General features: G+C 40.3%; 2 protein-coding genes and 1 long non-coding RNA gene across 3 annotated transcripts in view; 1 reads left to right on the forward strand and 2 right to left on the reverse strand.

Annotated features, from left to right (window-relative positions):
• Nucleotides 1–30: 30 nt before the first annotated feature.
• LOC112561026 lies at nt 31–5,234 on the forward strand. Its single transcript, XR_003098641.1, has 3 exons — nt 31–166; nt 346–564; nt 1,754–5,234. It is a non-coding gene; the product is annotated as an uncharacterized LOC112561026 (long non-coding RNA).
• A 148-nt stretch (nt 5,235–5,382) lies between these two features.
• Nucleotides 5,383–26,691, reverse strand: part of LOC112561022 (beta-ureidopropionase-like) — a 30,187-nt gene continuing 8,878 nt past the window's right edge. The window contains exons 10-15 of the mRNA XM_025233149.1: nt 23,853–23,895; nt 23,430–23,456; nt 23,040–23,080; nt 11,135–11,221; nt 8,209–8,327; nt 5,383–6,431 (exon numbers count right to left, since the gene is read on the reverse strand). Coding sequence (XP_025088934.1) covers nt 8,241–8,327; nt 11,135–11,221; nt 23,040–23,080; nt 23,430–23,456; nt 23,853–23,895 — 285 coding nt within the window. The 3' untranslated portion in view covers nt 5,383–6,431; nt 8,209–8,240. The remainder of the gene's footprint in view (nt 6,432–8,208; nt 8,328–11,134; nt 11,222–23,039; nt 23,081–23,429; nt 23,457–23,852; nt 23,896–26,691) is intronic.
• LOC112561021 (tigger transposable element-derived protein 3-like) lies at nt 13,438–19,440 on the reverse strand. The gene has a single exon (XM_025233148.1). The coding sequence runs from the start codon at nt 16,242–16,244 to the stop codon at nt 14,550–14,552; it is 1,695 nt and encodes a 564-aa protein (XP_025088933.1). The 5' UTR covers nt 16,245–19,440; the 3' UTR covers nt 13,438–14,549.

Below are 26,691 nucleotides of genomic sequence, written 5' to 3' on the forward strand. Positions count from 1 at the left end.
AGGTGACACTTGATTGACAGGGGACGTAACCCTTGCTCAGGTACAAACCCTAGGACAGGTCTGCAGCTGTCACACGGCAACATTGACTGCCTCCATCCACATTTTGGTTTAGAAACACTTTGTCTGCAGCTATTTGGCTGTGTGAGCGGAAAGCACAATAACTTGGGTAAGTGGAGGCCATTATCTTCTCTTGTTGTTTATTTTGTTATAGTTCATGTTATTTGTTTGTTTTCCTCTCTCTCGCATGCTCTCCGTCTTTCGTTCTTGTTCTTAAGCGCTAAGAGCACAGTCCATGTGAATATGCGCTTGACACATTTTGAATTATTATTATTCCACCATCGCTAGGTGTGTTGTGTAGTCACATGGCCTGGGTTTTGTACCTGCCCGCCGCACAGCTTATAATCGCGAGACTCAACAGAAAACTTCGCCCGTCGCCGTTATGCACAATCATCGTCAGCACCAGTGCCACCCCAGCACAGCTTCACCGACTGTAAGCAGACTTTTGAGGAGAGAGTGGCACGAGGGGCTGTGGCACGTCATGCAAACATTCAACCAGCAATCAAGGTCTCGTCAGGTCACCCAATCGCTACTAACAGCTCAAGGATTGTGTATATGTGTATATATACAGGGTGTATGTGTATACACAGGCTGTATGTGTATGTGTATATGTGTATATATACAGGCTGGATGTGTATGTGTATATACAGGCTGTATGTGTATATGTGTATATATACAGGCTGTATGTGTATGTGTATATGTGTATATATACAGGCTGTATGTGTATGTGTATATACAGGCTGTATGTGTATATGTGTATATATACAGGCTGTATGTGTATGTGTATATGTGTATATATACAGGCTGTATGTGTATGTGTATATGTGTATATATACAGGCTGGATGTGTATGTGTATATACAGGCTGTATGTGTATATGTGTATATATACAGGCTGTATGTGTATGTGTATATATACAGGCTGTATGTGTATGTGTATATACAGGCTGTATGTGTATATGTGTATATATACAGGCTGTATGTGTATGTGTATATGTGTATATATACAGGCTGTATGTGTATGTGTATATGTGTATATATACAGGCTGGATGTGTATGTGTATATACAGGCTGGATGTGTATGTGTATATACAGGCTGTATGTGTATATGTATATATACAGGCTGTATGTGTATATACAGGCTGTATGTGTATATATACAGGCTGGATGTGTATGTGTATATGTGTATATACAGGCTGTATGTGTATATACAGGCTGGATGTGTATGTGTATATACAGGCTGTATGTGTATATGTATATATACAGGCTGTATGTGTATATATACAGGCTGTATGTGTATATATACAGGCTGTATGTGTATGTGTATATGTGTATATACAGGCTGTATGTGTATATATACAGCTGTATGTGTATATGTGTATATATACAGGCTGTATGTGTATATGTGTATATATACAGGCTGTATGTATATATACAGGCTGTATGTGTATATATACAGGCTGGATGTGTATGTGTATATGTGTATATATACAGGCTGTATGTGTATATGTGTATATATACAGGCTGTATGTGTATGTGTATATATACAGGCTGTATGTGTATATGTGTATATATACAGGCTGTATGTGTATATGTGTATATATACAGGCTGTATGTGTATGTATACATGCTGTATGTATATCTATATACAGGCTGTATGTGTATGTATATACAGGCTGTATGTGTATGTATATACAGAGGCTGTATGTACGTCAAGGGCGCCCCCTATCACCGGTGCTGGTCAACATCATCTTGGAGAACATCAGTGGTGAAACCCTCCACCTCCACCACTCGTCCTCCCTGTCATGGAAGTTGATTTACACTCACACTTTGTAGACGACATCCATGTGATAGAAGGCCCTATAGGGGGCACTACAGCAGGCACTATAGGAAGCACTACAGCAGGCACTACAGGAGACACTATAGCAGGCATACACTATAGGAAGCACTACAGCAGGCACTACAGGAGACACTATAGCAGGCATACACTATAGGAAGCCCTAGAGGAGGCACTACAGCAAGGACTATAGGAGGCACTACAGCAGGCACTATAGGAGGCACTACAGCAGGCACTACAGGAAGCACTACAGCAGGCACTACAGGAGACACTATAGCACGCATGCCCTATATGAGGCACTACAGCAGGCACTATAGGAGGCATTGTAGCATGCAGGCACTACAGGAGGCAGTACAGCAGGCAGGCACTATAAAGGGCACTATAGCAGGCAGGCACTATAGGAAGCACTACAGCAGCACTATAAGAGGCATTATATCATGCATTACAGCAGGCACTATAGGAGGCATTATAGCAGGCACTACAGCAGGCTCTATAGGAAGCACTACAGCAGCACTATAAGAGGCATTATATCATGCATTACAGCAGGCTCTATAGGAAGCACTATAGGAGGCACTACAGTATGCAGGCACTACGGCAGAGAACTACAAGACCTCACCAACACACGGACAGGTCCAACACAAGGAATGGAGACCCGCACTGACTATAGTCCTGGTCATTGACGACGGCCAAGCAGAGATCGACATGAAGGTAGTGTGGGTGGAAGTGGTCAGCAGCTTCAAATACTTGGCAGCCACTTTTCCCAAGGACGACAACTCCACAGATACCCACCCCAGGATCGCGACAGTAACATGGCTCCACTGGACAAGGTCTGGTGCACCCGTGACACCAGGTGGACTACAAAGTACACGTCCCGCATAGCACCCTCTCTGTTGTACGGGTGTCAAGTGCAGACAACCCAGGGAGTGGAGGACCAGTGCCCGAGGAGGCTGCTGTGGACGTCGTACTGAGAACGTACACGTACCCGACACCACCGACATCTACCTGCAACGGTCAAGCGGCGCAAGTCATGTGACCCACACAACACTTTGTTCAAGGTACCTTGAAATGTAGTCGACGCCGCCATGGTCAGAGGAAGAACTGGCGAACGTCACACACTATTGTGTGTGTGGACTGGTGAGTAGAACTGGCGAACGTCACACACTATGTGTGTGTGGACTAGTCAGTAGAACTGGCGAACGTCACACACTATTTTGTGTGTGTGGACTAGTCAGTAGAACTGGCGAACGTCACACGCTATTGTGTGTGTGTGGACTAGTCAGTAGAACTGGCGAACGTCACACGCTATTGTGTGTGTGTGTGGACTAGTCAGTGGAAATGGCGAACGTCACACGCTATTGTGTGTGTGTGGACTAGTCAGTAGAACTGGAGAATGTCACACACTATTGTGTGTGTGGACTAGTCAGTAGAACTGGCGAACGTCACACACTATTGTGTGTGTGGACTAGTCAGTAGAACTGGCGAACGTCACACACTATTGTGTGTGTGGACTGGTCAGTAGAACTGGCGAACGTCACACACTATTGTGTGTGTGGACTGGTCAGTAGAACTGGCGAACGTCACACACTATTGTGTGTGTGGACTAGTCAGTAGAACTGGCGAACGTCACACGCTATTGTGTGTGTGTGTGTACTAGTCAGTAGAACTGGCGAACGTCACACGCTATTGTGTGTGTGTGGACTGGTCAGTAGAACTGGCGAACGTCACACACTATTGTGTGTGTGGACTAGTCAGTAGAACTGGCGAACGTCACACGCTATTGTGTGTGTGTGGACTGGTCAGTAGAACTGGAGAACGTCACACGCTATTGTGTGTGTGTGGACTAGTCAGTAGAACTGGCGAACGTCACACACTATTGTGTGTGTGTGGACTAGTCAGTAGAACTGGCGAACGTCACACACTATTGTGTGTGGACTAGTCAGTAGAACTGGCGAACGTCACACACTATTGTGTGTGTGGACTAGTCAGTAGAACTGGCGAACGTCACACGCTATTGTGTGTGTGTGGACTAGTCAGTAGAACTGGAGAATGTCACACACTTTTGTGTGTGTGGACTAGTCAGTAGAACTGGCGAACGTCACACACTATTGTGTGTGTGGACTGGTCAGTAGAACTGGCGAACGTCACACACTATTGTGTGTGTGGACTAGTCAGTAGAACTGGCGAACGTCACACGCTATTGTGTGTGTGTGGACTGGTCAGTAGAACTGGAGAACGTCACACACTATTGTGTGTGTGGATTGATCAGAACTGGCGAACGTCACACACTGGTGTTTCATATATCGCCCAAAACAGGCAAGAGTGGCGGGCCCTGTCAGCTGCCGCGTCTATCCATGTGATCCCCACTACGATCAGGTACGACAGGTCACGAATGACTAACCGGCTGACTAGGGATACTTAACAATTTCTGGACCTATATTTATGCAGTTCTAGGGTGCACGGCTATCTCTGGTCCTCTAGGTACGTAGTACTCGGGTACACAGCTATCTCTGGTCCTCTAGGTACGTAGTACTCGGGTACACAGCTATCTCTGGTCCTCTAGGTACGTAGTACTCGGGTACACAGCTATCTCTGGTCCTCTAGGTACATGACACACGTTTTTCGAGTTGTTGAAAGAACTGAAAGTTGTGTGTGTACAAGCGGTACACAGGTATGAGTCTGTGACATTTTTCCCTGCTGAAAGCTGTACATCAACTTATCCTTCCTCTTCGATCCCTTCCCACCGCTTTTCACTCCATTTATAACCTATCACACTTCACTTCTAATGTCACACGTCACCTACTTCTAATCTGTCACACTTCACTTCTAATCTGTCACACTTCTTCAACCAACGTGGTTTCTAGAACTGCACATCAGCGCTTGCTGCTGCCCTGGCAGTGGAGGAATTTTCTGATCACTGTCATGAAGATTTTGTTATCAGGAGCATTTTAGTATTCAATCTTTCTCCGTTATTTGGCATTCTATCAAGGATAAAGACCATCTGCAAGATCATTAACTTTCCACAAAGACCATTAGGTGATCGATACACCAGGGCTGTGAGGTTAAAAGTTGTCAGAATCATCACAGATCCCTACCACCTGCTATATCACAAATGTTATCAGCACCTTGTCACTCCCACCATAGTGTGCTTGTGACAATCGTCACTGACTGGTTGGGTGTCACTGTGGGGGTGATTTCAGGCTGACATTTTTTTTTCAGTTTATTACTTATGGCAGCTCCAAACAAATATTTCTAGCTCTGTTGTCGACAGAAAAGACAATAAAAACAACCACTCCCGATGACTGTGCTTTGTGAGAAATGAGAATGCTCTGCTTTGAGAAAAAAGTTATTTACAAAAATGTTGTACACGCAACACAAATTTGCACTTGCATTGGTATGTTAGTGTATATAATTAATGAGTATGTGTATCTGTGTGTGTGAGAGTGAGTGAGAGTGCTTGTCCATATCTTTCTCTCATAAACATGTTTAGAGATTAACAGTTAATGTTTATTGCATACCTTTCACAAACTTGTCAATCTAATAATCATTATCTGCATATATATTTATCACAAAAGTGTAGTGAGCAAGCTCTAGGTGACATTGCTATAATGTGCAAGGTGTATTCCTAAATTCTACAAAGACAATGTCAGCATCTCAATGTTTATATTATCCATTTATTTACCCCATTTCTCATTCAGAAAAAAGTGCGTCTTAAGCAATATGTCTACAAATTTGTCATAATTGCTATATATGTATCCATGTCATTCCTAGCATGCTAACTACACTTTAGTAATCTTTTACAATCTCATAAAATTCTAGTTATTTCAAAATTATATCCTCAACAACGGGATTAACAGCATACTATGATCACAGAAGTAATGACTCAGAATTTTTGGCACATCTAGTTCTCATTCAAAATATAAAATATGTAAAGTATTAAGTGTAAATATGTAAATGCCATAAACAGTACAAGGTAATAACAGCTCATGTTTTGGGGAATAAGTAGGCCATTTTAAACAAACACAAGAAGCCTGCTAAAATAAGCTGCCAATTACACAGATCCATGAATCTTATTAGTGAGATTATACATATTTCTGTATTATACATACATGGTGGAAGTAAAGAGACATAAAATGATATAAAAAGGTATTTGTTTCATCATTTCCTGTTATCTGACAAACAGTTATCTAAGAATACATAAATACCTGATTTAACAAAGCAAAAGAAAAATGTAAAATAGAAAAAAACACTTACATCACCAGCAGAATCAAAACAGTTATCATCATACTGCTGCCATGAGCAAATTTAACCATTGGTCTTCCAGAGCCAGTCAAGTAAAAATGTGTACTGAAAGTCTGAATACTGATGCAAAATACAAGCAAAAAACAAAAACTGTAGGACTAAAATCTTCACCAAAGCCAGACAAGAAGCCATTTACAGATCCCATGACTGTAGATGCAGACAACCAGTGGCACATATGAGATAGGTGGTGCCTAACTCCAATGATTTTCCCAGGACTGGGAAGCCATTCTGTCCTCCTTGCTAAACGAAACAAAAATATTAAAAAAAATTAGCCAGGATGATGAGGCAATCTTATCCCCCCCCCCCTCCACCTTTCTGTAGTCTTCAAATTTACTCATACTGATGTAAGACCTTACACAGCATACTTACTCTAGCCCACTCAGCTACTGAAATAATAACTCACCTACCACAGAACACCTACCTCAGGCCACCAAGCTATGGAATGGGTACTTGACTCTACACAACATACTCACCACAGTCCACCCAGCCATTGAACGGGTACCTGATCTTACACAGCACTCAATCCAGCCCACCCAGCCATTAAATAGGTACCTGACCTTAACATGGGTAGGGGAAAGAAAGGTAGCAAGGAACGGGAGACAGGCATGACCCTGAGATACAGTCTCTTCACTCTCTTATACACCTCACTTTTTCAATGACCAAAATGTCAGGATTACCTTTACCTTACTTATGATGTTATATTACAATTTTGGACTGATTAAACAAAATTTTCACACTATATGCATGCATGTCAGGTACTTCTGGTGCTGGTTGTCAGATTTTTTGCTTAAAGACCCTGTAAGAAACCATATGTCACAGTATAGACATCAGTACTTAGGTTCTGTTGTAATCTGGGACTGATCAAACGTCACAGTATACGCATACATGTTAGGTGCTTTTGGTGCTGGATGACGGATTTTTGGCACACACACACACAAAATCCATAATAAACCATATGAAAAGCTCCCTGATATTTCACTAACCCTATAACAAACCTCACATCAACTTCCATATTCTGATAACCCCTTGAGAAACCATACATCATTCCCTCATATTTCCATTCCAATTTACAAGCTGTTGTTGTAGATTATAAACTTGCAGAACACAGTCTCATCTTCTGTTGTATGTTTATCATTACTTTTAAAGGAACTCTATCTAACAAAGTGTTCATCAATCGTCTGATGGTGGAAGTTCTGTATCTCCTTGCACTGCTTTTGTGCATTTCACTTTGAAAGTGTCACACAAGCTGACTCGAGATTGAAACTAAAAATCTTTTATAGGAAAATAAGACCTGGCCTCCCTTAAACCCCTTCCCTCAACTTTCTGCCATTCTCCCACTCAATTCTGCCCTACCTAAATATAGATGTAGTTTGTTTTCTTTTTCTGGGGGAGGAGGGGGTTGGAGGCTTTAATCGTGATGATATCAGCTCCATTGCAAAAAAAAAGTGGTGCACAGAAAGGCAGAAACAGGAGTGGAAACATGAAAGTACCTGATAGATGAGATACAAACTAGAAGTAATCTTTATATACAGTACTATCTTCAACTCCAAAGTTTGGTCAAAAACAGAAATCTGTAATAAGAAAATTCCACATAAGATTGAAAAAATTCAAGAACTCTGTATTTGAAATTTTTTTTAAATTCCATTAGAAAGTTATACTCTATGGTAAGATCAGAAAAATATCTGAAATTCTATAATACATAAAATCAAAAATCAAAAAAATCAAAATCAAATCAGACTTTAGTGTCTGTTGAGGAGACCCAGGATAGAAATTTGTCTTCGCTCACAAGGGCAGGCATACATACTCATACAGACATTTAACACACAGTAAGGAGTAAAAGTTAGGAGTAAAAAAGTGTAGATTGCACCAGTCAGTCGAAGCAGTTTATGTTTATCCTAACAATGCATGTAAGATGTGGCAGGTATGGATATATCATACTAACAATGACAAATTCCACAGGGGAAGCGTGTCCAACAGCTGTTTCACAACTATAGTTTTTGTGTTGTTGTTGACATACCTGCATCCAGACTTCATGGACTGTCCTTCGTTCTACTGGTCTTTTACCACAGGTGGTTTGTAGTCAGATTTAACAGCATCTGCTAGTTCCTTGGCATACAGGTCTAGACGCTGAGTCATCTGTAGTAACACATAACTATAGTAAGAAAATTGTAATTCAAACATTACACTGGTCAACACTGAAATTATTCCTGACTTAAAAAGGTCTTAGTCTGTGTATGTGGTGTGTCAAACACAAATATGATCATAAATTGTTTTACTGGCTCTTGTTTAGAAGATATTTGTTAAATTTTATTTTTTATGTTTCACCTGTATCCAGTAGGGCTGTAACAACATCCTAAATAAGCCTATAATGATGTCATATTGCGTCACACTGCACAACACGTCGTCCAGAGTTTATTGCATCATTTTCTGATGTAATGCAGTGCTACTGCCAGCTGGCTGCTCAGCAGCATACTATATATATATCCCAGTCACAAAGGTTGACCAGTTGAAACATTTCAGACTTCGTGGGATACAGTTTAAGCTACTGTTACATAAAACTGTTCTTATTTTATCTGTTTAGCTACAATACACAACACTAATGGCTCCAAAGTGCGTTAATACTGTGGGCAATGTTTGCTGTATTTGTGATCAAGTGACATTTGCCAACCAGAGGAAAGTATCACATCTCAAGTGAAGAAGGCAAATCATCTTAAGTTCAGATACAAGACTAACGACCAAGACAAGCCTCAGGCCCTGTGTATATACTGTGCTACATGTGACACAGCTTTCACAGTGGGTGAATGGCAAAAGACCATCAATGCCATTTGCAGTCCCCATGGTGGAGACAGCCAAGCAACCACACAAACGACTCGTTACTTCTGCTGGTTTCTCCTCTTTCTGGGAGGGATAATGAAACATAAAAGTTGAGAATAGTCTACCCCAACATTCTATCTGCATTGTGACAAGCTCCACATGGTGAGGGACTTCCTATTCCAGAACTTCCAGCAGAATATTCTCGATTCAGCTGATGAGGACAAGGGTGAGCTGACCTGTTCTTCTCCTGGTCCATCAGCATGCACTGATTCAGATTTTCACTGTGGTGTATCATTAACCCCCACACAGAATAACAGGAAGAACTAAATGACCTGGTTCGTGATTTGGACTTAGGCAAGAACAAGGCAGAATTGCTAGGTTACAGACTCCAACAAAGGAATCTTCTAGAAGAAGATGTCACAATTTATATCGAAAGCGCCACCAGCAGCTGGAGCCTTTCTTCATAAAGGAAGGTAATGTGGTATTCTGTTCTGATATTGAGAGCCTCATGAATGCCTTAGAAATCACTCATGATCCACAAGAATGGAGACTATTTGTACACTCTTTGAAACCGTGCTTTTGCTGAATGGAAACCGTCTTCCATCTATTCACATGAAAGAGACTACAGTAACTTCAAGCAGCTACTGAATTCTATCGAATATAACAAGTGCAGCTAGCACCTCTGTGGTGTTTTGAAGATAGTTGCCCTTGTAATGGGACTACAGCAGGGATATACAAAATACATGTTTCTTTTGTGAGAGGGATAGCCGAGCAAGGGAATTGCACTACTTGCAGAAAGAATGGACTCGCAGACAAAATGTAACATTTGAAGAGAAAAATATCCAGCACCCAGCCCTGGTTGAGTCTCACAAAATTTTGCCATACCACCCCTCACAAAGTAGGTTTGATGAAGAACTTCATGAAAGCCATGGACTGGACTTTCCCAGCTTTCCAATACCTGCATAAAAATTCCCTCAACTCAGTGAGTTTAAGATTAAAGAGGGAGTTTTTGTGGGTCCTCAGATTAAAGAACTCTTCAAAAATTACCGGTTCAACAACTTTCTTGCGGGGTGATGCAAAACAAGCATGGAATGCTTTTCGCCTAGTGTCTACAAACATTCTTGATAATGCTAGGGCAAAAAACTACAAGGAACATAGTAGAAGACATGCTGATGCAGTATCAGAAACTTGACTGCAATATGTCACTAAAAATCCACTTCCTTCCTTCCCATCTGGAATTCTTTCCTGACAACTATGGTATGGGTAGTGATGAACATGGCAAATGTTTTCACGAAAACATCGCAACAATGGAAAAAAGATAGCAGGGAAAATTGTCCACATGCTGGCTGGCTGCTGCTGGACACTCCCCACAGATGCTCCTAAACAGCTGTACAAGAGACAGGCAAAGACATCTCAGACATAGTCTACGACTTGATTTTTTACAGGTATTAACCAGAGGTCAATTACTATTAGCATGCACTTCGTCATGTACACAATAATTATTGCAGATCACAAAAAACTAGAGCCAATTTTGCATTTTGTTTGTCATAGTTGTGTTAAGCACATAAAAATTGATGAGAAAATGACTAATTTTATTTTAGTAACATAATTTTAGTAGAAATTTGTTGACAGGTGTTATTTTTCATTAGCAAAGAACCAAAATATAACTTTTACTGTTGAACCTTCTGAATTGGAGCTGAAATTGCAGATTACGAAGGACAATATGATACAGCTACCAGCAATTTATTATCCTTAATCTGATAAATCTAAAGCAAGAAAAAGGACATCTATTTTACGACAGGATTTTATCATGGTATTTTTTGTTGAATTTATAAATATTTTTAGGATCATTCACAATATATCAGGTGACTAAACTGTCACCTTTTCTGCGATGAATCGCAGAAATGCACAGGTGAGAGGTCAGGTGATGAGTCACATGTTTTAGCAGCTTGGGGCAGTGAACATAAGTGGCTCGTTGTCAGCCTCAGAAATACAGACCAGACCCTGGCGCTGAATAGTCTTCTTACTCACTTTTTACTACACATTTTCACCTACTCGTATATAAGACTACAAACCATTGTTGCAAGCCTTTAGCTTATCAAATACTGGCAAAAAAGAACTTTACAGACCCTGAAGCCCCAACTGTCAGCAACCTGCCTGTTGAGGTTGAGATCCATTTCTGCCACTAGCAGCCCATCCTGTGTTCGAGACAGACTCTGTACATAAGAAATCACTAGTTTGGTTAGTTTGAAGACTAATTTTATTCATCTCAGACTGCAATGGTCTTGCAAGCCTTTACTTTTCTATCTCTAAATATTTCTAGAAAGTGCCAGAGATTAGCCTGGCTTTGGGTGAAGAGAGGTAGTTTCCAGTATAAACAAATGTTATATCAAACATGATTCTGCTTGTTACCTATATATCTATTCTTCTCTTTTACCTAGCAGTGTTGGCTAATATAACTGATGGTTTAACAGCAGTTTCAGTCAGGCTTCCTGTTGGAAATAGTGTTAACTGTACGATTTGTATGCATGCAGATTTATGCACTTTACAGACAACACTCATCAACAGCTCGTCTTCATTGTGTGGCACACACGCAAACACCTGTAGTTAGCCTCACAGAAAAACTCGTGCCCAAAACAAGATGTCACATACCTACAATAGTGGTAAGTTAACTTGTGTATTTCTCTTGACCTCACAAGTGTTACTAGTTAACTTCTATACTGATAACTACCCCCACCCCCAATAGCATTAAAAAGGTTGCCCTTGTGATTAATTTCCTGGCAAAATAATTTCTCGGGTATGTCTATAATTTAAATCATTCTCTTTGTATTCAAAGTGGACCTGTTTTAACCTCCATGAGAAAGAATTGGCCAGGTTATTTAACACACAGTTGCACTTGTTCAAATGCTCTTTTTCAAGCTTTTTACAGTAAGAGCAACAGCAAATTAATGATCAAGTTCACAATCACACTGAAAGGCAGAAGTTGATTTTTTTTTTTCAATTGTCAGAGAGATATGAACATGACACAGAGGCTAATCTCAATTCTTTATTGTCAAAAAAAGACATGAACATAACACAAGAGTGGTTGGAAGTAACTGATTAAGATGACACTTTTACATGGATATAAATCAGATGTTCATCATGGGATGACACAAATATTGATTTGTACAAGCAACGTTTCAAATAACTCCATGACTGCACTATGTTTCTGTATATGCTTAAGTACACCAAAGTGTAAGGATTAAAGTAGATTTTTACAGTTATTGCACTTGCAGCATACACAATAAAAATATATCGACCATTCCTTCATGATCTTCAGGTGTCTGGCACCGTTTACTCTGTCATAAATAATCTGCACCATCTCTTCCTTTAGTCTTTAAGGTCATATTTACACATCCTCGGTGAATAATTAAATGTGGTGGCGGAAGCAAAGAGGTTCTCAGTTTATGATAGGCACTGGTAAGCATATCCAAATGTGCATACAAATTTCATCATGGAAACAGCTAATATCAATAAGAAGATGGACAATAAGCAAGAGACTTTGGTTGATGAGAAGCTCAAACCACCCTGAGTAATGATAATACATAATGCACATTACATAGTCCACATTTAAAGAATGTAATGCCATGCTACCTTTGAATATACTTGGTCATTTGTTTATGGCAATTTGGAATGACTGAAGACTCTTGAATATTAATCTGCACTTTCACTATCTTTGTGATAAAAACTGATGATAAAATCTCCAGCACACAAATGTCATCATCATACTATCAGCTTAGACAGTACAGCTCAAAGAAATTTCAACATTTTAAACATTCCATGTTCTGGTGTCATAGCAATTTCAGTGTTCACTTATTTTAAGAAACATTACAGCTACATTAAGATCCTACAATAGCTGTGAATAGCTTCATCCTAACTCCCTGAGAAATAAGCTAACATAGCTGCAAAATGTGCATGCAAGGAAGAACTTTCTAGTACCATCTTGGTCCAGCCATGTCCAGAGGGCGTTTTATGCCAAGCCAGCAGCTAAGCCTATATCAGGGCAAAGCAGCCAGCCCTCTAAGCCAGTGGTTCTCAAAGTATTTCGGACCGCGGACCATTTACTTAAGTAAAAAATATGGCGAACCACCAAAGCCTAAAAATCACTCTGTAGTATGAATTTCAAATTTAAATTGCCGCATTTGCTTCATTACTATTCAAAACTAAATGTACTTTTGTGACAGTATTGTAGTAATAAGTTGACATAAAACTACCTACCTCGTTCTTTGTAATTAAAATGTTAATAAGAGGAATGCATCACTTTAAACATCACTTTGCTGACATGACTGTCAGCCGCCGACCACCTCACTTATGCCAGCGGACCACACTTTTGAGAACCACTGCTCTAAACAGATGCCACATGCAGAGAAAGAACAGTGTACCTGAGACAAGACCTCAACCCAGGACAGCAAAGAAATTTCAACGTATTGGTGACAGGTGTCAACCATTGCACCAACAGGCTGCCCAGGGCATAGTATTGTGGGGATGCATTCAAGCAAAGTTGCTGTACACCATGCACAGGTTGCATTAATGCTGCTATGTAAAAATACATCCATTCTGTCTTAAAATTACTATAACCTTGTCTCCCAACACAGGACTTGCAAATACTCACCAGAAACTGCACATCAGTTGATAACTATTAGTACAACTTGGGTTAAAATTAACTTTGCTTTTAAACAACAACAGTTCATAACCTATTGAGGTAGGTTTAACGTGTGCTATACATAAAAATCATTACTTTCTTACTTCTAAAAGTTGCTTTCACAAACAAACAATGCAGACAAAAGAAACAGAGATGTTTAGAATGACATTGCCTTGGACCTTTTGCTCCAATTTGTAGCTTTAAGAAAAGTTTTGAGTACTTCAGATACAGAATGGGAAATGCTTGAGAAAAATCCGAAATGACTGTTCAGCTCTTATTTCTTCCTCAGTTTAGTTTTGTTTGGTTTTTTGATAACAAAACCATCAATTAAAGAAGAAAACATTATTGGATAGATACTACTTAAAGACATAAATTAGATGACGATGGCTATGAACTATAGTTTCAGACTTAATTTATCTTTTCCAACATTCATCAGAATATCCTCTTAATATAATACTAACAGTGAAGTGTGCTGACCAGCATAAAAGTACTACTAGTACTAATTAATATCAAAATCTCTTCCATTTATTATTAACTTTTTTCTTTACACTAAACTAAAATTCCCAAAGCTCAAAAGTATAATTAAATCTAGCTGGTTATGTTATCGTGGGAAAGACTGGGGAAAAAAACTTGTGACAAAGATACCCAATCATGCCGCCATAAAGCAGTTAGTGGTTACTTTTACACATTAAGGTCATAGTGATTACTTTTAAAATTCTAAGACTCAGAAAAGTCACAACATTGTTCATGCTAACATGGTGAGTATGAAACCTGCAATGCAACAAAGAAAATAGTAACATCTTTAAATAACTGTTAGAAATGGATAATTACACAAAGCAGTATGTCCACTGGATTATTCAACTTTATATGCAATCATGAATTTGTGCCTCTAATGCATGAAGGTTATGCAAATGAAGCCCTCGTTGATTAAGAAATCTTCTAATGATTCCCAAAGACCCTAAGACATCAGCAACTGATTCCCCACCAGATGATGGCATTGCAAATTCTGTTGAACCTCCATAACCACCACTACCAGCACCAGGATCTAAGCCATTATGGCAGGCAACAAATGAAGGTGCAGCTCTACCAGAAAAGGAGTCATTGTGAGCAGCAGCATCATCCCTGATAAGTTTAGCTTCAAAGCTCAGCCTTTCTGTCTCTGTACTAATGTGGCACTCCACACTGACAAGACTGGAATCACCATAACATTCAACATCTGCATCTATATTGACAAAATCCTCAAACAGTTCTCTAGTAATAACAGTTTCTGGCAGGTCAGGCAGCTCTTCAACTTCTGGTTCTGGCAGTCCATGAATGTGCGGGGCACAAGTTCCTGACTTACTGAAGCAGGGCACAATGTCATGTGGTCCCAAGTTTCTCCATGCACGTTGAAGCATTGCCACTGCTTCATGTATATCAATGGTCCACGAAGTCCCATTACTGTTTTTATCATCTGAAGAGGAAGATGCACTGAAAAATGTTGGCTGATTAGAAAAGAGCTTTAGCAGCAGCTGGTGGCGATAATGTGTCCTGATGGCATGGCTCAGCCCATGAAAGAAAGGAGTAGCATAAGGACGCATAAAGAGCAAGCGAACATGTTCCAGAGTTTTCCCAACCTCAGCTTCATGTGGCGGTGTGTTATTAACTAGTAGCAAAATGTAACGCCTCTGTTGGCGCATTGCCTGGTCCAAGGCTATCAGCCATGTTCTAAAAATGTCCACTGTCATTAATGCTCCAGGAGATGATGCTGTATGACATCCTGGAAAAGTAAAACCCATGTTTGATGCCCTGAAGTTGGAATCAAGAATCACAAGCATGTCACGCTTGTCAGAGCCAGTTACATTACAAGCCAGAAAAAGTGTGATGCACTCTTTCTTTCCACTTAGCTTTGCACATATGTCCTGCCCTATGGCACAGTCACCAATCTGCTGCTCTTCAGCAGAGGTATCAACTGTACTGTGGTTGAGGTTTGGCACGGCAGAGTAGAAAAGTGGAAGCTCGTCTGCTGCATAAACATCGCACAAGGCATAGTTCTTGAGGACGTCCAGCAATTGATTGGAGATACGACTTTCTTTATTGGCTGAGGCTTTAGGCCGTCCCCTCCCACGCCTGCTTCCACCACCACCACCAAGATGTCTTGACCAGTTGAGACTGATTCCCATCTGGCTAGCATCCATGTTTCTGCCCTTCCAACGATTAAACCAGGATGGTGATGGGGAGAAGCTGGGCTTCTGCGGCTGTTGGACAGGGTCGCCAGTCCTGACCTCAAGAGTCTGATCTGAAGCGGTGGTGTCTTGCCTCGGTTCGTTCACCCACTCTCGAGGCGTATCAGCCACTTCGTCCTTTGCTGTGCGACGCCGCTTTTGCTCCGAGTTTCCACTTGTTTCCCACTCACTCAGAATCTCTTCCCTCTTGCTCGCAATACGCGAAACTTGCGACTGCGAGCAGTCGAACAGTCGAGCGACTTCAGTTTGCGAAGTACAAGACTCCAACAAACGAATTACCTCCACTTTATCTGCAAGTGTCAGTTCGTGTCGTCTGCGGCGCCGATGGCTCATACTTTAGATTTGATGACTGGAGATTGCCCTCCAAGTCGCACATGTGTTTCGAATTCCACGTGTAGGTCGCGTTACACACTTGCACCAATTCTACGTTTCAAAGCACTGAACAATGAATGTAATGAACTCCACTGGGCAGAGTCCGTGATTATCTTTCACTTACTGGTTTGCAATACTCTTACAGATATTACTCACAATTGATAACAAGCGATGTGATGCGATGTGAATGGAAATATCATGCACTGAAAGTGGCGATTCCACATGTGCTTGGCGACAAACTCACGACAATTGTGAAGGCGAGAAAACTGCAGCTCGGCACTTGGTCGCTTGACCACTTGGTCACAAACAAACAAAAGGGCAGCCGGCAGCTACCTCCAGAATATCGTGCGATTTTGTGGAAATATCGTGCTGTTTGTTCAGTTATTGTCGCAAACGCAGCAAAGGTAAGGAGAATAGCTGCAAATCTTGGCTGGAGAGTGCAGTAGTTGCAAGATGGCGAACGGCTACAGTAGTTTTGTGTAAGTAGACTTGTCTACTCTCACAGTCGGCACCAAATATGCAAATAAGCAGGTCATGTCAATGGCCTTGACATCCTGACCTGTTAAAAAAACAAATGCAACTGATTCGAACAAATCTTACTTATCCTTTCTTACAGCAACTCTGCAAGTATTGTCTCCCATTCATGATATTTAAATCTAATTAACTCGTTTTGTTTGCTAAAGTAAAGTAGCTGTGTAAAGAGCCTGTAAGGCAACTCGCACGATACACTCAGTCGTCATTCCACCCGAGAATACCAAGAACGACCACTGCTGTCTGACAACTTGAAGTCAGGCCGCGGTTACGGCGCATGGCGCCACGCCCCCCTTTACGCGAATAACCGTCGTGCGCCGCGCCTTTGTTTGGACCATCGAGTACTGGCAATTCGCACACAATCACACGAGCACGCTTTCATATACTTTTTGGAAATAGAGCTTGAAAACATTTTTCAAACGTGAAACTTCTTAAATTTAGAAAAAAGAAACATTTCAAATATATTTTAGAATCGGTTTTGCAAGTAACTCGGTCGATCTAATTGGACAGATGTTTTTCACACAAAGAGGTTATGGTTGTTAACATATCTTTTTATATATTGGCTATAATCCCAAGGGGAATTTTAAGCCATAACATCATATAAGAATCATGCAATAACAATCTCATACGTGCAACAGATTGTGACACTATGTCAAAATATATAGATGAATATACAATACTAAAACTTATATGAAGAAATTACTTATACAGTGATAACTAAATTCAAATGAATTTGCTTATATTAATAAATATAACTTTGGATTTAATATTCATCAGCTGGTGAAATTTAAATTCATTTGGATGATGCTCAAAATATACAGGAAGCTGGGCTTTCCATGAAACAGTTAACAGAAGCAAGCACAGAGAAACAAAATGAAATTCATGACTTACTTCATCTAGGCTACACAACGGACATGTTCTTAAATATCTAGGTATATCACTATATCTTAATTGCTAAATAGGGAATTTATGGCAGCTTAACCTAAATTTTATTAAATTTGATCTAAAAGAAGGGGACAAATTTATTAAGTAATTCTTTAAACTAAAATATTCTTTAAATATACTGTATTATATAAACTGTATACTGTAAACAAACTGATTTTATTTGTATGTCTTGTTTCCATTTTTGAATAAATCTATTCCTTAAGCATTGCATTACAATATTTTTAAAATGACAGAAAGAAAACCTAAAGCCAAATTTCCAGATAAAGGAAAGACCTAAAGAATCTAACAAATGTACATAGCTAAACCAGGATAGTTTACATGCTGAGCTATCAAATAGAAAGTTGCACAAGTGAAACAGAAGAACAGGTAATTTTTTAGCATTTAACATCATTTTCAGAAATCCCAGTTGCAGCCTATAACAAATATCAAGAGATTCAAAAGCCCAGATTTCACTTCCATACAACAAAATAGATTTTATTCAACTATCAAAGAAGTTAATTTGAGTGTCTTGGGGCAAGTCAAATTTTCTACATTTCTTAATCAGAAAGCATAGCTTTGTTTCCAAGTACCCACTGCAATTTTATAGTCTTAATAAATTTATTATTATAATTAAAAACTGTTCCCAGGTACTTATACTCCCATACCACTTTGATCGTTTTGTTTTCCACTGAAAGAAAAATGTAGAACTTTTATAACCTTTCCATGTGAGAACATCATAGTTTGTGTTTTTTCAGTATTTTATTGAGGACCATATTTTTTTGTTGTTGCCATAAACCTTTAAAGCATCTAGTGAATTCTGTGTATCAATGGCAGTTTCAGCAAGTATAATAGTATCATCAGCATACAAAAGCAGAAATAAGTACAAATAATGACAACATTGCAAAAATTATATTCATTTGCTATATCAATCCATGAAGATACTGAGAAAAAAATTCTTTTCAGTCATTTAAAAACAGCGAAAAACAAAAGTACAGACGACAAGTTTTCACCCTCCCACACTCCAGCATTACATGTGAAGGAGGAAGATAATCTATGCTGTGTTTTAACACAGGACTTTGCTTCATAGTAAATATTTTTTATTGCATGTAACACTTTACCACCAGACTACTAGTAAATAGCTTGCCAATGCAGCTCAAGATGTTATATCTCTGTATATAGTTATCAAGATTCAAAGCATACAGCAGACAAATCATTCCAACTGACCAGGCTAGGCTTCTGGGATTTTACCACACTGTAAAACAAGGTTGATCAATGAGGTTAACATACTTATTAATTTTGGTGAAGAGGCTTTAAAAAATTCATTTAGAACTATATCAGCTAAAAGGTTTTATTATTTGTTAGCCTACCAATATATCCTTGTTCAATACATCATTAATAATTGCATCCCCATTTACATCCAAGGAGATGTATCAGTTAGGATATCTTCATCAGAAATGTTTCCAACCTTCTCAAAGTGGTGCACAAATTCTTCATGAGATATGTTATCTACTGTCTTATTTGATGGCAGTTGGAAAAATTCTCTTGACAGGATATGCCTGTCATTATGAAGGATTGTCCCCCTGTTGGATCACCACCTTGCCGCGGTCGGGGGGCTTGCGTGTCTCGATGACCCTAAGAGCTATGCCGACAGGAGCATCAGCTCCTAGCAGGGTCACCCAAGTCGGACAGGTCGAAGGGTAGAGACCAGACAAAGAGTGGTCCATGAGTGCTGAAGTCGGAGGTGGTGGGCCGCAAGGCGCACCCTGAAATAACCACACCACCACGCAAAACTGCCTATGCCACTTGAAGACAGTATTGATAGAAATGGTGCTCGCCCTGTGAAGATCCGCCAGGCAGGTGCAGTGCCGGGCTCCGTGCCTCAAAGGAGCCCACCCTCAGCTACTGGAGGTCCCTTCGGACTGTAGGAATCTCCGTACCCTGAGGAAAGAGACGTGGCCACAGTCGGAGACCCTGCACAACAAGCTGTACGGGCCATTGGAGTCTCTACAGAAGACCACCAATTTCATATCAAGAGCTGGTCTCCAAGTGTGAAAGAGGCGAACGACAAAAAAAAAAAATGAAGGATTGTAGACACTTTCAGAAGTGTCTGCTTGTTATATATAGTCTGAAGAGCAGTCTGGGCTGTCACAATGACTTTGGAGCATCAAGACAAATCGAGTCGAGATTGTGAGTTACATATGCAATGCACTGTAACGTGTTGGAAACAGTTGCCCTGGGATGAATGTACACAAGGGTGAAAAACAGCTAGGGGAATTCTCTCAGAAGGTAAAATGGGCAAAGCGTAACTGTGAGTAGTTCAAGGTTGTGAGTACACACCCTTTCACAAAGAATTACTGTATTATGGTATTTGTTGTTGACATAGAAACAGGCTCCTCTGGCATGCTCCTTACTGGTAATTGTGGCAGAGCTGTCTAAAAGGACCACAGAAGATCAGATCTAGATCAGTCACTGTCATGGAGTCATGTTTTAGTGTCAAAACCAAAGATAAATTCAACTTGTTAAATCTACTAAAGAAAGGAAATGTCATTAACTTACCTCTCTTCATATTTCAGAAAACAGAACAATCAAAAATCTTTAGTTGGAGAGTTGTGACAACTTGGCACAGTGCACTATGCACCACCAGGCATCATCATGATACCAAAGAGGATTAATTTTGCCAATACTTGTTGAAGGTGGGCGTGGCTGTGGATACATCCAGGTCAGTGCAACTCCCCTTTCCCATCTACGTGGTCCCTCTTGGTATTCTCTTTGATTCAACTATTTACTGATTCAACCAACGATCAGTCAAACAACCCTTAGTCCATTCAACCAGCGACCCTTAGTCAATTTAACCACTGACCAGTCCATTTAATCAACAATCCTTAGTCCCTTCAACCATGACCCTTAGTCCATTCTTCCACAACCCTAAGGATAAGCTAGAGGAAAAAAAAATCCTTAGTTTACTTACACAACAGCAGAACAATCAGCAAGATCGACTTATGCCGATCAAGATCAAGTACAAGGAGAGTACATCAAGCTTCAACTCACTTTGTGGTTGAATTATCGCATACATGATGAATTGGTCGAATGGACTGTAAGTAGTGGTCCAACTGACTGTCCCTGACAATTCAACTACAGTTCGTCGAAAGGACTTCAACTCTTTTACAAGACAAGATAATCGAGCAAAATCAAAAAAAAAAAAAAGGTGAGGGTCCTTATCTCCACGCATACATAAACATACATTCTTCTTACAGGATGACTGCAAAACCTTTCCATTACCATCGATGGGAGGCCCATAAATGTAGCCTTTGCTTTTTAGATATTTACACGATGGCATGCAACAAAAGCGATTTAAAAGACCTCACAAAACAGACTGATGAACATCTTCAACGCCCTATAAGCAAATTGCAGCGAGTCCAATTTGCTGCCTATAGATGTTAGGATAAGATTTCTGACAATCTTCTCCAAGGGTTTCATGACAAGGGAGGTTAGTGCTATTGGCTGAAAATCGTTAGGTTCATTGGCATTACCTTTCTTGGGAAGTGGAAAGTTTCCAGACGGCTAGAATGGGACCTGATTTAAGAGAGCTGAAAGAGATGTTGAAACACTTCACCCAACAAGACACCACAGCAATGCAAATTATTTTTTCATCAGAACCAAGTGATTATCAAAAGTTCCCTCACCTTACCAAAAAATCATGCCTCTCAAAACTGCACAGCAGACATTTGTATCAAGATTGCAACAGCGGTAGCATCAATGTTCAGGCTAGACAAGATCTGGTGCAGCAACAGCATCAGGTATACCTGGTTGTACCTTCCCTCATAGTCACCATTCAGAGAAGTGGACTCTGCTTGATACCATTCTGCCGTATAGTCAGGGTTGTGAGATGTAGACTCTGTATACTGATACATTATGCTCTATGCTTGTGAGATGTGGACTCTGCTTGCTGATACCAAAAGCAAATTCAGGCATTCAAGACCAAATGCCTAAAAAAATGCTTTGAATCTCTAACATGGACTACAAGATAATATTTTTGTGTGAAGTGCAGTAGTCACCCTCATGGAATACTAGAAACCCCTTCTTACAACAGTGAACAAATGCAAGTTTGTGAGCTTCAGCCATGCTGTCCAGCACAAAACTCCTTCAGGGAACTGTGGTCAATGCTGAGGTAGACTTGACGGTGAATATGAAGAAGTAGACCTGTTGTTGCACACAGGACCTGCTGACCACCACTTAAAATTGACCTAAGTAGTCAGTCTTGTCACATGCTGTGTGCAGCCAGGTCCCCGACTAACAACTGGTACCAGCAGGCCAACTTAATCGGTGATCAGCTAGTACCAGTCAAGAGATTAATGATGACTTTGTTCACATGACTTAATTGATCAGCCAGTACCAGTTGTCAAGGGATTAATGACGACTTTCTTCACATGGCTTGAACCAGTGTCCATTATCATTTGATGAAACAGCGACTGATCAATATTAGCCACTAAAGATTGCATAGTACTTGAGAAAGCATGGCCTGGTTTCACTAGAGATTCTGTCTCCTCTGGTCACATCTACTCACAAAGCCCACTTCTAATAGTGGTGGAGTTGCTATAGGTAGTCAACCACCCTATCCCTAACCCCTTGTACACACACCCATTCAGTGTAAAAACACAAATAGTGTGACTCTAATCATTCAGTGTATGCACACAGTGTGTGTGACTCAAATCATTCACTGTATGCACACAGTGTGTGTGACTCAAATCATTCAGTGTAAGAACAGTGTGAGTCACCCAAATCAGAGTAAGAACACAAATAGTGTGTGTGTGTCTTTAACATCATCTCAACAGCACTCTGTCATTGAAGAAGTTAATCAGTGTTGACTAAAAAATAATTTCTGAGAAAAGAATTTTTTTTTAAAGACTTTTTTTAAAGATTAATGAATGAGAGTGACATTTGTGAGGGTGGCATGCATTGCTGTGAGTGAGAAAGAGCAAAAATAAAGCAAATTAAAAAATACCTTTTTTTGTCGGGGTCTTTCATTACATTTTGCTGTTTATTTGTTAATGCTCCACAAAGTTTTTTGCCATGTCTATCATGTTTAATTTTAGAAGCATTCAGAAAACTATTGCTGTAAAACTATGTAATATGATAACATTAATCTACAAAGTTCTTGTAAATCAATAAATTCTTGATTAAGGATGAAAAGCCATATCAGTTTTAAAGTACCTTCAAAGCTTTCACATTTTATGCTTAAATCTAAATGACTTTGCAAGGTATCAATGAGGTGAAATACTATTTTTAAAAAGTTGTACATACAGGTGTTCTGGTTCCGTCAGGACCTGCCACGTAACTCGAACCTAAACAAAAAGAAGAAAACACAGTTAAATGTCTGAAAAAAATATGACCATCTATTTAGCAAAAAACAGTGTGAATTGTTCAGTGCACAAGAAACAAAATAGGCTCCATAAATGACCTATCATCAGTGGCGGACTGGCCAGTCGGGCATTTGGGCAATGCCCGGTGGGCCTATTTTGTTCTATAGAATAATATTATAGGCCTAATTTAGTGAGAAGGGCCGCTCTGTAAATAATGCCCGGGCCACTTTAAAGCTCCAGTCTGCCCCTGCCCATCATATCTACACTTCTGGAATAATGAAAAGAAGAACAAACAAAATCCTAAGTGGTAGAAATCAGATTTTTGACTCACCATAGAAATGCCCAAAACTTCTATGGGCTGAAAGAAACCATAAACAACATAGTATTATTTCCTTTCAACCATCTTCTCACCCATCCATCCATCTTTATCAGCCATGAGAAAAGATCTTAGGCTTTTGGTAGTGAGGGAGGCAATATGTTGGGGGTTCCTTGGTGGGGATGGGAGGGGAGTGGTGGATATGGAGGATTGAACAGGATAATCATATACATAAACACATTTCAATGTGTTGAAATGTATCAAGTTTTATTATTGCATTATTCTGATTTTATTTTGGCTAGCCAAGCCATCATGGGAGTAGAGTTAGATATGTGTGTGTATAGAGACACAAAATGTTTGTGACTGTTGATGTTAATTTTATCTATGTATGCATTGCATATCTTGTTCTTAGTGTCTCTGTGAAAAAAACATTTTTACCTGGCTTTCCATCTCCAGAAGTAAACTCATTTTGAAAGTACTCCTGAAATAAAGACAAAGAAAATTAGGCTTTACTGCACCATACTCAGCTGTGCCAACTACTCTTGTCTAATGCAGAAAATAATAATAATAAAAAATGCAAAATTTGTAAAGCGCAGACTCACCCTCCTAAGGATTATGCTCTTAGCACTTAAGAACAAGAGCGAAACATGGACAGCATACGAGGGACAGGAAAACAAACAAATAACATACAGTGGAACCTCGGTTAGCGAACGCCTCGGATAGCGAATTTTTCGGTTAACGAACAAAAATTTCGTTAAAAGTTTGTCTCGGATAGCGAACAAAATTTCGGATAACGAACAAAAATTTCGTTAAAAATTTGTCTCCGATAGCGAAAAAAATTTCGGATAACGAACAGCCACGTGAACCACACGTGACCGACCAGCATGTAATCATTCGCGCTCGAGACAGTTACGATCAGTCGTTCCTTACCTGTGCGCATCCTTCTTATTTAGTGATTGTTGTGCTTTATTTTAATAAGATAATCCTCAATCATGGCTCCAAAGAAGATTAAGAGCAATTAATAGTAGTGAGGTAATGACAAGGACGCGGCCAACAAATGAATTGAAAAAGGAAATGATTTCAAAGTATGAAGGTGGCATGCGTCGGTCGGATATGTGATGTCGTATTACCGAAGAGTTTTACAAAAAAAGGCAGAAAAAGCAGACACTGGACAAGTTTTTTCCTTTAACCTCAAAGCTACAGAAAAGGGAAGTCTCCCCGATTTTATAATGTCACGTGTGCTCATGGAGAGGGGATTCAAAGCAGTAATTCCACCCCTTCCTCCCCACACCTGTTTCCAACCACGCCGTCAAAACGGCAAGTTTTCTGATGTTTTAATGCTTTCGTTAATGTTTTTATGTTTATTTAACTCCATTTATATTGCATTATAACTGTTCTCATTAAAACAAGTTCCTATACAGCCTGTAACTTTCAACTATTAGCGAGTCAATAGGGGCTGGGAACCAATTAAATCTATTTCCTTTATTTCTTATGGAAAAAATTGTTTCGGATAACGAACATTTCGGTTAACGAACAGCTTTCCAGAACGGATTAAGTTCGTTAACCGAGGTTCCACTGTAGTTTAGTTTATTCCTTGTTGCTCTCTTGAGGAGCATAGGTCCACAGCAACACCTCACCAGCAGACCCAGTTTTGGACAGCCCCCTTCAGTTGGGCCCAGGTGGTTCCGATGTCCTTTGCCTCGCTTTCTACTGTTCTTTTCCAAGTTTGCTTTGGTCTCCCAACTCTCTTCTTCCCCTGAGGGTTTCAGTCAAGTGTCTGCCTGGCAATGGTGTCACCTGGTTTGTGCAGGGTGTGTCCTATCCAGCCCCATTTGCACTTTTTCATGTCTTGGCATTCTGGTTGGTTCTTGTCCACAGGTTGCTACTGAAGATATTTTTCAGGCCATCGTATTCCCAGACTATGGCATAGGCATCGGTTGGTAAAGGTCTGGAGCTTGTTGTTGATTGTGCTTATCACTCTCCAGGTTTCAGAACCATACAGCAGGACAGCCTTCACATTGGTGTTGAAGATGCGGGTCTTATTGCTGAAGGATAAAGCTCAGGAGTTCCAGATGGGGCGTAGGCTGGTGAAAGCATGCCTGGTCTTGTTGATGCGGCTTTTGATGTCATCCTTAAAATTGTTGACAATGCTCCCCAGATATGTGAAACAGTCTGTCTCAAGGATGTTCTCTCCTTGAAGTTGGATTGGGAGTTCCTGTAAGTTGTTGAATCTCTTCTGAAGACTGAAGCCTTTTACCTTTTCAAGATTAATATGCAAAACTCAATTCTACACCATAGAATGTTAGGTAAGTTATTTGTCTTACACACTTGCAGCTGGACCGATGCGCTTTCTCACTTGAGCTTACACTGCGGCCCTATAGTGTCAATCAGTCCATTCCTCTTTTGTGTTCCAGGGAAGAGGACAGAAGTGCCCAAGGAGAATTTTCTGCTAAAATTCTACCCCTCGTTCATCGGGTGTGTTGTCTAATCTACTTCGCATTGTGTCCTCTTTTCCCACCCACGACACACCTGCACTCAGCCAACCATGGCATCCACAAAAGACCCTGTTTTTTTTCCTAACAGAAGTGTTTTTCCAGTGCTCCTGGACAATTATTCGACTCCATGGATCTATATGTGTGCTCTGCTGTGTGACAACTACAGACAACACTAATCTCTTTCACTCTAGTGATACCTGTTCACCTTACTCACATGACGAGGACACACAAGATGATAGGATTCACACAGACTGACATGCTGACACTAGTAAATAACTTCAAAGACGGATTTATTGACATTATTTACACATAAAACTATTATTTCGATTCTAACCCACCTACTTAGCCTACTAAAACCTAGCACCTAACTCCCTGTGGTGGGGAAAGAGGGGGTTGAGTGACGTGAGCCACTTTCCAGTGGGACCAAACCACCTTTTGGCAAAATGGTACTTCTCTAGTACTCGGGGTGGTCAGGACTGAGAGGGATGGTTGAGTACTTATAGACTGCTTTCCAACCAGACCAAAGCACCTTGCGGCAATATGGTACTTCTCTCGTGCTCAGGGCTAAAGCTCTACTGCTCTTCCAAGAAGGCTAAGTCATTTTTCAGCAACGGGTGCAAGCACAGAATTTTACCTGCTATTTATATGAGAAAGTTTGGATGCTTTTTCACCTGCTGTTGTTGTCTGTCTCATGCTGTGCTGCTCGTGCGACCAACTATTGGGGTGGAAAGGGGTGTGGGGTGAACAAGAACTGTCAGCGGTACACGCTGTCCTAAACAAGC

This window comes from Pomacea canaliculata, linkage group LG4, assembly GCF_003073045.1.
Source record: "Pomacea canaliculata isolate SZHN2017 linkage group LG4, ASM307304v1, whole genome shotgun sequence".
NCBI lineage: Eukaryota > Metazoa > Mollusca > Gastropoda > Architaenioglossa > Ampullariidae > Pomacea > Pomacea canaliculata.

Bases quoted from the DNA above. Each gene is read 5' to 3' on its own strand.
- LOC112561021 (XM_025233148.1), bottom strand. From the start codon at position 16,244: ATGAGCCATCGGCGCCGCAGACGACACGAACTGACACTTGCAGATAAA.